Source organism: Pecten maximus, chromosome 18 (assembly GCF_902652985.1).
Source record: "Pecten maximus chromosome 18, xPecMax1.1, whole genome shotgun sequence".
Taxonomy (NCBI): Eukaryota; Metazoa; Mollusca; class Bivalvia; order Pectinida; family Pectinidae; genus Pecten; species Pecten maximus.
Window position 1 is genome coordinate 17,893,394 of NC_047032.1, and position 18,317 is coordinate 17,911,710.

Below are 18,317 nucleotides of genomic sequence, written 5' to 3' on the forward strand. Positions count from 1 at the left end.
ACCTATAATAAATATTAAAAACGGAGGGAAAACAATGTGTCCCTAGACTTAGTTTCCGGGATATAATAGTTAAATAAAGGTAGGAACTAAATTACAATGTTTATGAAACTGAAAGCGTTGATCAGGAAGAAAAAAAAAACAATCCAGTAAAACCTAATCACCCACCCGTTTGGAGTGAATTCGATCGTTACGTTGTTTTTGTTGCCTTGTTCCCACGTGACCGGTCCGGATGCCCTGCTGAAGTTGAGACAAGTCAGATTGGCCCATTCGGCTATTACGCTTTCTACTGTTTGTTCCATTTGCGGCGCTGTAAGATTATCACACATGGAAAGGATAAATTTTTAAATTATACGTCAAACAAAAGAAAAATAAGCGTCCACAGTGTACAAGCGATATTTTCTTTTAAATCGGTGGCAACAATACACATGCTTCGATTGTTTGTTGTCACAATTTGTTTGCAGATGTCGATTACTAACATACAATTTACACTATGTATCCAAAGATGCAGGTTGATGTAGACCATGGAACAGTTTAATGTTAAACAGCATGATCAAGTTTAGAAATATGCTACAAAGCTATATATCCTTGTACAATACAAAGTCAGTCGAGTTTTATAATTGTCGATATGCAAAGTGGTGCAATAGTCACAACCCAAGCTCTGATTCTGAGAATGTGATTACACCCGTGTGCAAAAGACGCTTATTCTTCGGGTACACATGGTCTTGAAAAACTACAAGGATAATAAGACCGGGTGTTCCGGAAGAGTGGTCGTCTTTTGCTTCCTCGATAATAAGAGGCGTGTTCACATGTTGCTCTCGCTTTATTGTTCTTGAGTAAGATTTGCGATTTGTTGTGGATTTGGAGTGAAGTGACAAAAATGTACACTATGCAATATATACATAACCACTTACTATGAGTGCCGGCGTAATAGTAGTATATGGGCATTTCCCAGAGACTTGTGATGCTCGCAGACATCTTTCTCTTCTGTCTTATCTTTCCATGCTCATAGATCGTCTCAGCTTGTGATGGAGTCAAAATAATGTCCATTTCGTAAACATAGTTTACTGTGCTAAACAGGTTCCTATTTTCCGGCTGCCGATAGAGTACATAATATCCCGATTAACTATTGATTTACATTTCACTGGAGCTTATAAACAATGCATTTAATCATAGTTTTGTACATAAACAAACAAAACAAAATAAAATGGAGAAAAACACAGTGTTTTTGAATAACCACTGTTCTATGAAAGGAATCCAGCTTATGTTTAAGAATAATTAAGTTTAAGGACATCTTTATAATCTTTTTATTTTATTTTTTATTTTCAAATTTGTCGGTAGCCGAAAGGAATACTATCGTTACAGCTTATGCGTTATAGAGATATGGGACTAAGACTAAATACTTAATTTTTTCTTCTAACATTAGCATTTTTGTAACATTGTAACCAGGGGCTGTTTATCCTTTGCGTCAAATAACTAAGTTCCATCTTCGTATCTATGTAAGTGCAGGTTCACACTCAGACAATGTGTTTATATTTGTACCTGTTTTAAACCATGCAGTTCCTCCATACGCCTCTCAATCCCTGCTAATGCTCTCATCACCCTCATCTTGTCTGTAAATGACTGGCCGTCCTGGATTGACAATGGCTGGGTCTGAAAATAGAACATGATACAATGTCATCTTTGATGAGAATACATTGCCATTAGAGCATACGGCTGCGACCGTTATGAAAAACTTCGAAATACCAAGTATTCCGGACACAAAATTATATTTTATATTGATTCTTTTAACAACTGTTTTTTTTTTTTTTTTTTTACTTTTAGTTAAACAGGGTATTAAAGTAACCATATTTAGACATAACGACGTTTAACTGAACATTGTTAGTGTTAGTTGATTCACTCTCTGAGTATTAGAACGTTAGTAATAGGGAATTCTTAAATATATGTAGCTGTTGTGTTTACACGGTATGTGTCACCTATCTAGTCCCTGACTTTGCCCTAGGACCATTGACGGAATGTCTGCCGGAAGTGTTTGTCTGTATGGATTCTTTTCATTAGTAGGATGGTCAGCTTAACAACTTTTTGATGCTAAATGCATTTAAATAAAAGTTGAAATTCAGATTTTAAACGCCAAATTATTGAATCAAAATAGTCCAAGCACACAGCAATAGATGGTTAGAATAACACTATTTGGTAAAATTTAGAAAAAAAATTAGAAAAGCGTTTGACTGATATTTTCAATAAGCGAAGTTAGGTAAGTCAAATGAAGTCGAGATAATAAATCTGTATTCGAAATATTCATACATGCACACAACATGTATCTACATGTATATAAGTCACAAGTCAAGGTTAACCTTCCAAACAAAAATAAATTATAAACTGGAAGGTGTGATTGTCAAAGAAGTTCAACTTGATGACAGATTTTATGGTTATATATATATACCAAATCACTGTTGGTATTTGTATGTACCACAGTGTTAAAAACCCATACATTGCAATAAATATAATATAATGTGATATATATTATATCCATTGTATCTTTTAATCATAGTTTCGTACATGTATTATAGTAAGGAGTGTTCTAGTTTTGTAATGTATGTATCAGAAAACAACCAAGTGTGCGAAAAGGTCATAATTCAGAATATTTAGCTTCATTTCATAATTTCAATTTAAAAATATCCGATACATACATGTATATCTATCACTTAAAGAGTTATACATATTAAGTAGAATTAATAACCTGTTCCAGAAATGACACATTTATCGGTTAAATATTTCAGTTTGGAATGAGGATGACCTGCAAGACTCCACGGAATTACACAATAAGGAAAATTCGACAGATATTATTCGATCAGGACATGGCGGACTTCTAATTAAAGGAAGTGTCGATAACAATACATAAGAAAACTATAAAAAGATGGAGAGAAAATGATGTTATATTCAGGAACTGACACCTTTCTCAAATAAAAATGAGGATGAACTGATGAGTTGCGAAGAAACGCTAGAAAATTACTGGTTGGAATAAAGGTTGGGTCAATAGATATGAATCAGTAAGCTATATACAGGTAGGCTTAACATTGACCACGTATACATGTAATCGGCACATCATCCTGACGCCCGCGGGGTCACTAGTACTTCTAATGTCATATTTACTTGAACGAACACTATATCTTATTTCTTATTACACTGTTATATACATATATTTACATTTGTTCGGCATTTCCCCATTGACATAATGCTAAGAGGCAGTTGCCACCATACCCCTATAACACCCAGTGTCTCAGGCTATAACACCCAGTTAGTCATGTGACATTAAAAAGGCGGGATTGTTTTGTGTTGGTTTAGTTTTTTTCAAAGTTGACGAAAATGGTAAGACAATGTACATATAAGTATTGAACAGTGGTTTTAATGTTGTTATAGTCGATATGGCAGCAAGATGTATGGTGGGCAAATGTAGCATGGAAACCCTAACGGGTTCCCATGCCCTTTGCCCACCATACAACTTGCTGCCATATCGACTATAACAACATTAAAACCACTGTTCATTGCTTAAATGTTCACATGAAATAATAATATGAATAATATGATACACATATATAATCAACTATTATTATCGCAAGGGCAGCATAGACAAGTACATTGGAGGCACGCCGCTCATTTGTCGAAATAAAACATTGCATTAGTTACATCACAAACGTAAAATATGAAACAGAGACACGTGATATATCGAAACCCATAAAGAATCCACTTAGTCTATATATTATTAAAACTGGAATACCAGTTCTAGCTATTATTCTCATTTTCATCAATACATCCTTATATATTTTTTTAAGTAAACAGTATGAATTTAAGGCAAAATGTCGTCGTATGTTTATCTTAATACAATTAACATCTAACATGATACTACTTCAGTTTACATAGGTTATACGAAAGATTTATGTGGCAGGTAACCCATTTCTTTTCATTTTGCAGCATGTTTCAAGACGACGTTCATGTGAAAAAGATATATCCAGTTTATTTATGGAAACGTCTATCAAATTAAACTAATTAATTAAAGTACATGTACCTTATATTGTTTTGGTTTTGTTTTGATTTTCTTGATGGTTTGTTGTTTTTTCTTTTTCTTTTGTTTTGTCTTTTTTTTTTAACTTTGATAATCCTGTTGGAAGATATACTGACGATCTTTCTCAGTCAACTCATGACCATACCAATAATAATTTTCTACCGATTATCAACATCAACAAATCGCATTTCCGGAGTGATATTCAAGGTAAAACAAGTCTTCGTTATTTGTTGAATTACACAAATGCTTTTGTGAGGTAATTTCTCATTATTCCGTTATCTAACACGAGAGAAGCCGCACACGTATCCGTTGTCATTGTATATAGCATGTGTTTGAAATACAATGTACGTTATCTTGTCTTTGTTAAACTCTCGCCTATACCGTATACATGTGTGTATGTGTGTGTTAACTGTATTTACATCTGGTGACATTAATGTTGACAATCATTTCCGTTATTTATGATGTACTGTATAATTATGATAAACAGTGTATTAAATGAGAAAATATCTTACCGTTACAGTTATGGCGTGTTTCGTATATATTCAACAAACAATTATACTAAGGTTCGTTTCATTCCAAGTAATAGACAAACTCCCCCACGAAATCAGGTATGACATATTTCATTCTACATAATCGGACAAAATCCTCATTGTGCTAGATATGACATGCATTTGGATATATAACAAACAATTATTTTCTGTCATTATTCAAAGTAAACAGACAATTATTCCTCATAGGTGGTATGACATACAACCTATATATTAGAAACGCTTCATTTCTTCTCTTTCTTTCTGTGTGATAGGACATCGTCCTCGTTGTACTGACTATGCCCCATGCGTATATTGTATAATGTAACAAACACTTAATTTCTATCCCATTCTTGATAACGACATTTTATCGTACCAGATAGGAAATATATACATATAAACAAATAGTTCTGTTCTGCTCCATTTTTATGTCATATAGGCATTCGCTGGGTTACCTGTCTACGTAGGGGGGGAAAACATAAATATGTTGACGAATTATTGCATCACGTTAAATATATGAACGTTTAGAGATAACATGGTATTAGATAGCAATAATCTTTCTGAATAAGGACCTCACATTGGCAAAGGTCAGATGACATCAGATTTGCTATCATTAGTTCGCGTTATTAATTCTAGATTTGTTCACATAATCATATTTTATATTGTCATACCAGCTGTTGTCATTTAAGTGTCCAGTATCACTCGGCAAACCATAATAGTGAATGAAAATAATAGTCGTATACCGATCTTTTTATATATACATGCATATTCGCATTTACTTAAAATTTGGTTTTCAAAAATACCACGATGGGTTCTTGATTTCGTGGTTCATCATACTTTAATGATTTATGATAGTGCAGTTTGACAAATTGACAATGATCCTATTTTATATTAGTTATATGTATATATATATATATATATACAAAATTGGTCATGTAGTAATAACGACGGTACAGACAAGTAAAATACCGAAACTTGCAATCTGCCCCTTTATCAAGACACATGTAAATTACAAACAATCACATATAGGCATAGAACATAAACAGTTATCTGTATATTGAAAATATATATTTGTAGATGAAACATACTAAACCAATCAACGAAATTAACTTACACAAATTTGAAGGATTCCGTGGTACTTTTCAAGGAAAAGACGAAACATTCATTATAAATAGCAACAATAAAAACCCTTGCTAAAAACGATTAATTTCTAACGACAAATGACCTACTTACTAAAGCCGTTAACTACCTCTTCCATCAAGCGAATAAAAATATAAATATTTCAGCTGATTAATTAGAAAGGCTTGAAATTTGTTACACACACACAAAAAAAACATGTGTACTGTCGCATAACTTATAAATAGATACACTACACATTCCTCAGTATATTTATCAATGAAATCTACAGCATATGCTTAACACTGACCCGCGCCTGGAATATGTCAACTTGGGGTCATGACCCATGCGATTTATTGGACGGCCGTGTCATTCGTCACGCGAGCTGATACTACTGAGTCTATATACAATTATTGTCGCATGACTGAAATAAACGAATTGGATTTGATATATAATTCGAATATATTTTGCTATAAAACAATATGGATGATAAAGAGTTTCTATATTATTACAAATGTACCGACTTTATCATTGTCATTTACTATGAATGAATGAATTGATGAATGAATGACTGAATGAATGAACGGACGGACGGACCGATGGACAAACGAACAAACGATTGAACGAATGAATGAATGAATGAAGGAAGGAAGGAAGGAAGGAAGGAAGGAAGGAAGGAAGGAAGGAAGGAAGGAAGGAAGGAAGGAAGGAAGGAAGGAAGGAAGGAAGGAAGGAAAGGCAACACAACGTATACAACACAACGCAAAGTTATAGCAAAAGAGTAAACACATATTCCGTTCTGATACAGTTAGTCTTGTCGGGCTGCGATAAATCAAAGGCAGCTGTTTAGCTTTGTGCAGAAAAAAACAATGTTTAACTATTTATGTTCTGACAGGTCATTATTCAATCTGGACAGATATTTAACGCTTACGGCTCCTGTCTATAGAATGTACAGTTGTGAAACAAATTATAAATACATTAGAGACGCGTGTTATCGGCACTCAAAGTTTGATGATTAGCATATCTATTAATTATGTATGCCACAATCAATGGAATTTATATTTAAGACAAAAACAACTTTTTTTTAATTTGCATCTGTAGTACCAGAAATAGAGCCTATTTGAATAACTTTCGCTGTCTGTTTTGTAAGTGGCCATGGCCAGTCATATAGTTTTTTTCCATGTGTTGGTATGTACAACTAAGTCTGAACAAATTCTAACGTATATACATGTATTTTCCTTTGAAGATAATATTCAGTTTCAACAGACCATAAGTGATAAATAATTTGAATAATATTTCACAAATGAGACTCATATCTCGATCGTATATCTATTCTAGTAATACCGGACAATGTTGGCGTAATTACTTAATAGATCCATTATATATATAATTAATAACAGACTATGTGAATAAAACTCCGCATTTAAGATACACTGGTAATCAGCTATTAGGTAATGATTTGTCCTACAAACAATTGGGAAACAATGACCGATGTATCTTCGGAACCTGGAAGCTGGCACATGTAGCAAAAATAACAAAAACAAGCAAGCACAAAAGAAAGAAAGAAAGAAAGAAAGAAAGAAACAAAGAAACAAAGAAACAAAGAAAGAATCGTCAATGGTCACCAAATGGGAAATTGCTAAAGTATCTGCATCCGTTTTAAGCATGCTGAAACTGTGCATACGTCTATTTTGTTACCAGTATTTGAAACATTATTACCATTCAAAAACATTATATTGATAAACATAAAAAAAATATGGTTCATAAAATACGTATATAGATAATTCAAACTGGTAAAATAGTAAAAAGTATATACTAATTTCGGAATGACAAGTATTATATTTATCTAATAACGAGGATGTAACTGGCCTAACGTCAGATAAGTTGATGTATTATTGAACGGAAGATCGACCTATCGTTTTGATAAAGGTCGCCTTGTGTTGCGAGATTGAGTGATTGTTGTATACATCCTCTTCCGGCAGGTCGTCCATAAATCTGTCAGCCTTCAGATACACTTTCCTTATAACGACGGGAATAAGAATAAACTGATAAGCCGACCATGACACCAATTGAACACAAGCTTACAATTGTCATTAAGCAACGATTATTACATTTGTTCAAACACTTTGATACATAGTCAGTCCTTTGTGTTCTAACATACTACCATTGGTACAACTGGCTACTTTATATTTGTTAAGAAGCATAACAAGAATGCCTATAGGATATATATATCAACAATTGCCATTGTTTCCGGATTGATGATCGAAGTGTAAGCACGTGTGTTTATTTCTCATTAAATTGAGAGTAGTACATGACCCAGTTCACTCCGTATTAATATATGTTAATTTGATGGATATAGTTAATATTTATTTCATAAAGTTCTAAAATATCTGTAGCAAAAAGCGTGCGTGCAGATGTGTATTTAAAGAAATATAACTTTTCCCTGTATTTCCCTCTCGGAAATCAAATCTTATATGAATAGATATAATGCAACCACAGAATCTGTTTAAATGAATAATAGAAGATGTTATCATTTTGAAGAAAATTGCAAAGAAGATGTTTGCTATCTAAATATTAATCATGACATAAGCATGGCGGTTCCACTAACCTATTCATAAGTTAATGTAACTCGTCCATTTAACTTTATATATTAATCTTAACACATACAATCTACAACTCAACATAGAAAATGCATTACAAAAAGTAAATGAATTACAGAAATTAAAATAAAAGTTAATTAAACACGAATTCGTTTGATTAATTGCTGTTCATCACGACGAAATGTTGAGTGTACGTTAGAAACACCACCGTGTATATATATATGTATATACACTGCGAGCTACAACAACGAGAAACTACGATGAAGCTGCGCATACATTGTAAACTCTTCCTGTACGTAAAGCGTTTGGGTTCTTATGAGTTCTAACATCGCTTCAGGATAATATTGAAAGCCCCGAAACGTATGACTACATAAAGAGCCGGTGTCACTTTTATTCACGAGACACGTGACAGACAGGGTACATGCATACCTTGTAACCATTGAATCACTATGCGCATCAAACTCAGAGATTACTACCAAGACTTATAGAATCAACAAAGCACGTCAGACGCAAACCTCACATTCGAAGCATAGAATCATAACACGAGTGAGACTACACACGCGTCAGACGCAGAGTTTACTACCAAGATATAGAATAAACACACGCGTCAGGCACAGAGCTTACTACCAAGATATAGAATAAATACACGCGTCAGGCTCAGAGCTTACTACCAAGATATAGAATAAACACACGCGTCAGGCAAAGAGCTTAATACCAAGATATAGAATAAACACACGCGTTAGGTTCAGAGCTTAATACCAAGATATAGAATAAACACACGCGTCAGGCGCAGATATTACTACCAAGATATAGAATAAACACACGCGTCAGGCACAGAGCTTACTACCATGATATAGAATAAACACACGCGTCAGGCGCAGAGCTTACTACCGAGATAAAGAATAAACAAACGCGTCAGGCGCAGAGCTTACTACCAAGATATAGAATAAACACACGCGTCAGGCGCAGAGCTCAATACCAAGATATGGAATAAACACACGCGTCAGGCGCAGAGATTACCACCAAGAATAAACACACGCGTCAGACATAGAGCTTACTACCAAGATATAGACTAAACACACGCGTCAGACGTAGAGCTAACTACCAAGATACAGAATAAACACGCGCGTCAGGCGCAGAGCTTACTGCAAAGACATAGATTAGCGCATGCGCCAGACACAGAGCTTACTCATGACTTAGAACCAACACACTCGTCCGACGCAAACCTTACTACCAAACTAAAGAATCAACACGCATGTCTGATGCAGAGATTACTACCAAGTAATCGGAATGTATAGTACAAAAGCAAGTATGAAATGAAGAAAATAAAATAAGTTCAATTGTTTCGAAACAGAAAGCGTCTTCTGCTGCATAAGGGTTGGCAGGTCTATATTTCTGTCCATACTTTGCTCCAATTTTATAAATTTTGAGTTGGCATACTAATATGGTTTCGTTATGATGTTAGTGTTCTTTGTTGGGTTTATATTATAACATATCTGATCTTGTAGATTACATAAGGATCTAACGATTACGCAAATGAAACATAAATACAAAAAAAAATAATAATAATGATATATTGTATTAATGCATCATTTGAAATTATTACACTAGCCAGCTGTACAATAGTATACAATGGAAAAATCAAAGATTAAAAATCAAATATATTATTGGAAACAATACGTTAGAAAATCCTCAGACATATAATTATAGTATAGTGACAAAGTATATTACTCTGACCACTGCACAATTACATATATAAAGTACAGAACGTAATAATATTTGTTACGATATGACGGAGGACAAATACAACCGAGGTCAACAAAGATCAGACATAGTGACTAACATATGGACAGGATTCAGAATATCACCCAAGGATATATGTTAATTATACTGTACCACTGGAGATAAACATTACCGACATAAAACAAAGGTACGTCCTAAATTTGAATAGAAAGTATCCCAGAAACTAATGTAATCAATGCTACATGTCATCTCTCACGTCTTTGTAAGCACACAACAAGAACGCGTGGATCTGTACACGAAATAGAAACTCAAAATTCAAAATCTCGGTATAATTAGAAGAAAACATCTGCAATGAGATTCCTTGAAATGTAAAAAGGTAACTAGACCAGAGGTTCGGGAAGGGTAAGCGACCTCTGCATCATCGTCAACACCCGCCATAGTTATCAGTATCAAATTCAGCTCATGCCACGTTCCGGAAAAACCGGACTGAGGACAAAAAAGCATAAGAATAAAGATGTTTAACTTTCTATCCAATAATTAAATAGAATGCTTCTAAATGAGATCGGTGTTGTAGACCAAAATAATGTCCATATTTGTCACTTTCCTGCAAAATAATTCACTACAAAACTATTACAATGATACAAGCTTTAAGATGATCGACTGCAAATTACAGAAACGCCCGCCATTGGCCGTCTTAATATGATCTATATTTCTACCGTGTAGTATAGCATTACGTCTGTCAAAATTGTCACGTGAAACTCTTAATTGCATATTTATGACAAATGACAGGGAAATTAAAAATCCGCCCTCACAAGTAATATTTCTTTTTTTGAATAAGTGATCATACCGATTTATCTATTCATGTAAGTAACACATATTTGTCATACCGCTAAACAAATGTATCCTCTGTTCTAAAATTGCCCCTGCTATAATTGATGTATTGATTATCAATATTCAATTATATGCAAGCTATATGTATGTATACATTTATCTAATCAATGGTCTTCGAAATACATATGTATATGAGAGAGAGAGAGAGAGAGAGAGAGAGAGAGAGAGAGAGACAAACAGAGAGAGAGAGAGAGAGAGAGAGAGAGATAGAGAGAGAGAGAGAGAGAGAGAGAGAGAGAGAGAGAGAGAGAGAGAGCACCCGAGCTAGACAGCTTATGGGGAATATTGTTGTGTTTTAGACCAACATTGTGGGGAAAAACGGTGCTTATGGGGATTCCCGTCGTTCCCCACAAATCGCTCCCCCATATATTCGTAATCAGCGTGAGCGAATCTTTAATAAAAAAATGAAAGTAGAAAAATGCTATTTTTAGACCATTTCAACACTCTCATATTATCACACGACCATGAAATGGCAATCGGAACACCTCGCCTCCGTCTGCGAACGTAGGCTCGGAGGTAAGTGTATGAATACACATGAAAATGATGGGTCCAGGTGATTCGCCGGACGATGACCAAATTACCGCGAACTATAGCTGTCGATAGGGTAAACAACATGGCTGCACCCAGTCTATTCCATGCGGTTTTTAAGTATTTCACTGTATATGTGAAGAGTAAGCGTTATATAAATGTTATTGACATGTTTTTCATTTTAGTTTTGTGTTATATTTATGATCCAACCGTATTTGTAAAGATTACAGAACTACTGTGTGTGTACCGGTACATGTAACATCTACAGCCAGGTTATTGTTTTTATTAGATCCATTATTTTTTTACCGACAGCGATGCATTCCTTATATCAACAAAATTATCCCAAAAAAGTCCTATTGTCTGCCAAATGTCATAAATGTTAGTTAACTCACCCAGAATACACATTAATAATAGCTAGACTGATTTAATTCGGGTAGATGCTTGAGTCAAAAAAATAAGTGTCATGAGTATGATTATCATAAGAATAAAATAAAATCTTAAACATTAGACATTACATCATTGAGTCATCAAATACCATATTTGAAATGCATTTTATATATGATTTTAAATTTTACATTAATTCACAGGTAGCAACCTTGATTCTGAAACCTATATACATATATAACTTTATAAAAAAAATACCTTTTAGTGAAGTGGATGTTTTAAAAATAATATTACAGAAATTTTCCCGAACCCATGCACTTGTGTATAATTTCAGTGGTGTTTTATCATGTAATGGTATATACTTTCTGAAAAGTACTACTGGCAAAAGCCATCAATGTTTAAATTAATACAGTTATTAAGTGTCAATAATACCAAAGAATTATGTAACCTGGGTAAATTCATATTCGAAGCAAATAAGATTCGATCTTTACATATGTAACCCGTTCTCCACAATGTATTGCATTGCTGTTTCATTGTCATTTTCATGTATTGTGTATTTGTATTATGTACTTATGGGCCACAAGGCCTACGGTCAATAAAGAAATTGAAAATTGAAATTGAGTTAATTACAATTTCTATGGTGTATTGTCAATTCTCAGTTTTTTCCTGGCAGTTTTTATGTTTGATTTGTTCATGGCACTTGTATGTTTCTGTAGAGCTTGATATGAAATCTGTTGGCAATTAACAACTGTTGTGATTGGTCAGTTGAACATTTACTTTGAAGATTGTGAGGTTATCTAAGAGATTCAACAATAATAGCTTGGATCTAATTTGTACTTTTCACTCATTAGTCAATATGCTTGGGTGTAGTGAGGGGCGATAACTCTGGTGGAACACGAAAGATGGATAAAAATAAATTCCTTTCCTTTAACATTAATACCTTGCACTTAATTTCCTCACTTTCACTTACTAATAATACCACACATGCACTTCATTCACTCGTGCAACATTTAAATCCTCAATTATGTTTAAAAATTAACACTGGCACGAGGAAATTGAAAAGTTTGGGGTTACCAGTGTGATTGTTCTCACAGTTTTCTGGAATATGACACTTTAATTGATTATGAGACATCAATTGACATCTATCCAAGCATATGTTCAGGGTCTCCTGTGTGTTATTCAGTGAGGTAGTCACCCACTACTACAAGGAGACCCAGCCTCAAAATGATCCTGCATGACTGAACCATATGTGTGGTGATGAAACTAGCAAACAAACCAACCTAAGTTCAACTTAGGAACAAATGCACTTGCAGTATATGTATTCTAATGGATGAAAGTGACATGCCATTTAATTTATCAAGCAAAGTTTTTAATTGAATAAGACATCAGCTGACCACATATGAACTAATGAATTGCCTATTTTATATCAAAATGGTATTCCTAATTTATTAATTATGATAAATATTTCACTTTATTGTCAAGATGGACAGGAAAGTGTGAAAGAGAGAAGAAGTTAGGAAAGATAGAGGGAAAAAATACTAGTATGTTTGGCTTTGTCAAGGGCTGGGAGTAAGTACAAAGGGTGCTTCTTGTGAAGTGTAAAAATGATATCAATAATAGTTGTAATAGTAATAGTTTAATCATACTTGGCAATTCAAACCAAATACAAATGTATCCAACTTATGAATTAACTACTGTAACTTTTTTTACCATTTACTCCATTGTACTTCAAACTTTTCCTTAACAGTCACTCCTACCAGAAGCAATAGATTGTTGAACTTTATAATAAATGTCCTTTTTTGTGTTGATTAAAGAGTTCATAGGTATTGAGTTGTGAAAACACCTCATTTGGTATAGATACTGCTCAATAATAATGATAATTACATTATCAATCCTATTTATAGGTGAATAATTAACAGAAATCTTTAAGTACAGTAAGTGTAGTTTGGAACAATCTTCTAATTCAATTTAATTTTAATTAAAAAGTAAATAAGACTAGAATTCAACTTCTTCAGAATATATTTTGCTTGGATTGTGGAGTGAAATAAAAAGGTGATTAAACTGTGATATCATCAGTGATTTAATTACATATGATATCTGTCAACAACAGTTAATGACCTTCTACTCCAGGTTTTAATGAATTATTTAAGTTTATTTTTTTAACAAAATTCAGTCTTGGTTCAGCTGACCAGAGATAATTATCACTGTGTCAACAGTCAATATCACTGTTAAAATGTCAAGTCACTTTTAGCTGGTGTTTTTTTTACACTGGTACACATTTTGTTTTAGCTGTAGCATGAAGCAACAAAAGTTGACTTGTCAATGTTACGGTTTTCATAAAGGGCTATTCCAAGCTTTCCTTCACCGGCCTAGGAGGCAATTTTCCATCACATCAATATTTTTTCTGGTATGTACAGTGTATATGGATGTAATCATATAGAAAAATCAAATCCGTGAACTTTAAACAAAAAGAAACACAACAAGATAAGAAAAAACACATTTCTGGAGACATATATGTGGAGACATGCATGATAGAAGAAAAGTTGGAGAACCGGATAATGATTTTATCATTAGTAAACTTTATCCTCTATCATAATATATTAATAGAATCATACCAAATTGATATGCTTCAGGGTTAACTATGTATTTTTATACCTCATAAACATAAACATATTTTATTTCACCATTCTTTAACGGGTTTTGTATTATTTGAAATAATGTTCTAATAGGAATTTTATTTGCTTTTTGGAAAAAAAAAACTACATGTTAACCACTTTCCTAAAGAAAACATCCTGGTTCAATTGCCTTTGTGGATGACACATGGTTGTGTTGTGTATAATGCTGATGAAAATAATATAATAGTATATACATATATATATAATATTTGCAAAGATTTGTTAATATTGAAAAAAAATAGACTTTATCAAAGTGCAGGTATGATCATTATACCCTGTATATAATGTATGAGTGCATAATCCAGCTGTGGGAGAACAGTACAGATATTCTGGGTCTTGTGTAATATAAATCAGACTATAATCCAGCTGTGGGAGAACAGTACAGAATTTCTGGGTCTGGTATTATATAAATCAGACTATAATCCAGCTTTGGAGGAACAGTACAGATATTCTGGGTTTGGTGTAATATGAATCAGACTAGACCTATATCTGCTGTCACTTCTATTTTTATGATTTTCAAGTTAGAGAAAGGAGAACACATCTTTCATGAAAACTTATCTCCGCCGTGTTTACAAGTTTTCTGTATTTTACTTTTGTCTAGATTTCATATTATAATTTATATGCATTTATAACATAAACATTCCTGCATACATGTAATTAAGATATTGTAGAAGTCTTTTTATGCTAGTGATAATTTGGATGTATATCAATAAGAAATACAATTGTACTTGAAATATCATAATCATAACATTCAGGTATGCTAATTCCTCCAAATTATGAGTCTTAAATTTCAGTGTTTTTACATATAAATATATCTACAAAAATATCATATTTGAAGGTGATCATGATGTTCTGCAAATCTTGCAATTGATAAAAATGTGGCTGTCATAATGAGATGGCAGGAATGATGATGTTTATAGATATCTTGGCATATACGAATGTATACATTGTATTGTATATTGATGTACATATATATTATATCAGACCTGTCATGACAAATATATAGATACATATCTTAAAAGATAAAAGAATCCAGGGTGAGATCTGTCGAAATCATTTAAGAAAATTAGAGAACTAATATGTATTGAGTAACAGAAATACCCTACTTGACACTCGAACACTCGCTGACAAAACAAAACATTACCATTTGAGACTGTTAGACAAATATTTACTTGGAGGTAAATCAGCGACTTCCTAGTGATCGAAATATGAGAAATATAACGACATACTACAATCGTGATGAGGAAAACTTTTGACATCCCATTAACTACCGTTTTCACATCATGTCGATTTATGATGATCGCTGAATCTCGCCGTTTAATGAAACATGGGCGCCGCCATTTTTTGTGTCATGTGATCGAAAGTAGTCCAAAATGGTTACTACTTTGGTCCGAGTCTAGTTTCGGAGAAAATGACGAGGGGTTCCGATTGCATGAAATGGAGGTGTAGGAATCATGGGAAATTTCTACTCGGAATGCTTCTAAGTTGTAGCATTAACACGTCATGATTTTGGCGCGAAAATATTCGGCGGAGTCCTGAGCAGGCTAGGGTATTGCGAGGAAAGCAGAACAAGCAAGGTACGTTATTTCTCTCCGATTTATGAGGAAAACATCAAATGAAAGTATTAAATGTAAGACATGGCGAAACCATTACATTGTGTGGACTCAAAATGTGAATGCAAGATTTTTTTCTTTGACACTGACGGAATTGATGTTGCAAAATCATTTGCCGATGAATTTTCTTTGAGTGAATACCAAAATGGATTTTTGATAACATTTAAACAGCATATTGACTTTCGAATTGTAATGCTGTCTTTACAAGATCACAAACTATTTCACATTGTTTACGGAATGACGGAAATGCAGATTTTTGTACCAGCAGCGATGAAATATATCTTGCCTTGACCTATGGGCTAGGGTTAGTAAACAGTTAATCAGGTACAGTAGATTCTACTAATATAAATGCAATGTCCTCAGATCCTGAAAGCTAGCGCTGTATAAAAGTGTAATAATCAGGTCGGGGAAAACCACAAATTTGCGTATAATACGCCAACTGGCCTATTATACGCTAATTGGGGTATGGATTTGTTACGAGTGTTAGTACGGCGGCGATTATTACATCAAGTTTCTAAGTAGCCAATGCTTCAATTAAACATCTTTCAGCAAAATATTATTTATTTTGTCATAAATTAATGCGACTTTGATAAAAAAAAAAATGAAAAAGGTGAGTTTAAATTGATTTGAGCTATTTTTAGTAACAAATCCATACATGAATCACAGGTGCCTGACTCGTTTTATAAAATAATAACATATAGAGTACATATAAGTCTCATTTATATGTGCTGTATATGTTATTATTTTATAAAACGAGTCAGGCACCTGTGCCTGAATTTGGCGTATTACACGCAAATTTGTGGTTTCCCCCGACCTGATAATGTACTACTGTAGGCATTGTTACATAATTAACGAGTGGCTCAATGATTAGTATTAAAAAACAAAAGGTTTAAATTTATCTGATAACAGTGTAGCGGCTCTAGACCGGGTTGATAGTCGGCGACCAGATAGCTCAATTGGTTGGGCGTCCGTCTAGAGTTCTGAAGGTCCCGGGTTTGAACCCGGTCTAGCCGTGCATTTTTCCTCTCCTGTTACAACAGGGCTAACTAATTAAATTTTACATTTAAAGAGAAATCTTGTGATATCAATATGGTATTAAATATATGTTAGATAACATAATACCATGGTGTGTATTTATGCAAAATTTATAAGATGATGGTATATATTTTTATTATACATTTTTTTTTAAATAAACTTGACTTGGGATGAGGATTTGCCACTTGATTACTGACAAGAACAAGAAATTTTATTCCATTTGCCTAGATTTTTACATGTTACTCATTGTTAGAGGATGATCTAAATAGGCAAATTGAAACACAATACCATGCCATTAGAGACTTGGACAAGTATTTTTTCCTGGCATTTGAAGTTGTAAAAGAACGTCGAGGGTCAACTGGATGCCCTGTAACTGTGAGGCAGTGATATATATCAACCAACATAGTGATTCATACATAAGTATTTTTCAGTCCATCACGTGTACCTATCAAATGGCAAGCTTCAGCATAGATTTTCATTGTTCATTATACATATAACTTTGGAATTACATTTTCGGGGAAATGTTTACGATAGAGAATTGTATATCGAGGCTCAAGTTCATGTATCGTCTCATGAAAACCCAGCTGTTCTACAACAGAATAGGGCAATAAATCAGTTTTAATAAACACAGATATAGACCTGGTCACAGTGAAGATGCTTCTTATTTGTTTTTCAATCTAAACGCAACTGCAGAACTGACTAACCTGACTGGATATAAAGGAATATTTTGTTTCGTTCCAAAGATCGACTTAAGAGTGACTTAAAGTGCACCACGTTTCCATTTTAGATAGGATTACATATGACAGTAGATGTAGTGCAGTGGCTTGACGTTGTATAAAACTTAAATAAGTTTCTGCACATGTATGTATGTTAAATATGCTGTTGATTTCCCATTTTTGTTGTCAGGTCCAGGTTTAATTGGAAATAATGCCACGCTTCTGACATACGCTTCATATTCACCACCATTGTATAAGTCGCAGTCAGCTAGACGCTTGATAATTACGTAACTATGCAGACATTACAAGCGTCTGATTAACCAAGACTAGCATAAATGACATTGAGTAATTTTTAGAATAAAACCAAAATATAAGTATACAAACTGAAAACCGAACCGACAACGTTGAACTGTGGTTTATTGGTTTTTA

General features: G+C 33.7%; 1 protein-coding gene across 2 annotated transcripts in view; it reads right to left on the minus strand.

The window, feature by feature from the left end:
* Nucleotides 1-18,317, minus strand: part of LOC117316486 (zinc metalloproteinase dpy-31-like) — a 66,864-nt gene that overhangs the window by 14,517 nt on the left and 34,030 nt on the right. For both annotated transcript variants that reach the window (XM_033871094.1, XM_033871095.1), the window contains 3 exons: nucleotides 1,540-1,650; nucleotides 912-1,092; nucleotides 166-307 (listed from right to left, as the gene is read on the minus strand). In XM_033871094.1, the coding sequence (XP_033726985.1) occupies nucleotides 166-307; nucleotides 912-1,092; nucleotides 1,540-1,650 (434 nt within the window). The remainder of the gene's footprint in view (nucleotides 1-165; nucleotides 308-911; nucleotides 1,093-1,539; nucleotides 1,651-18,317) is intronic.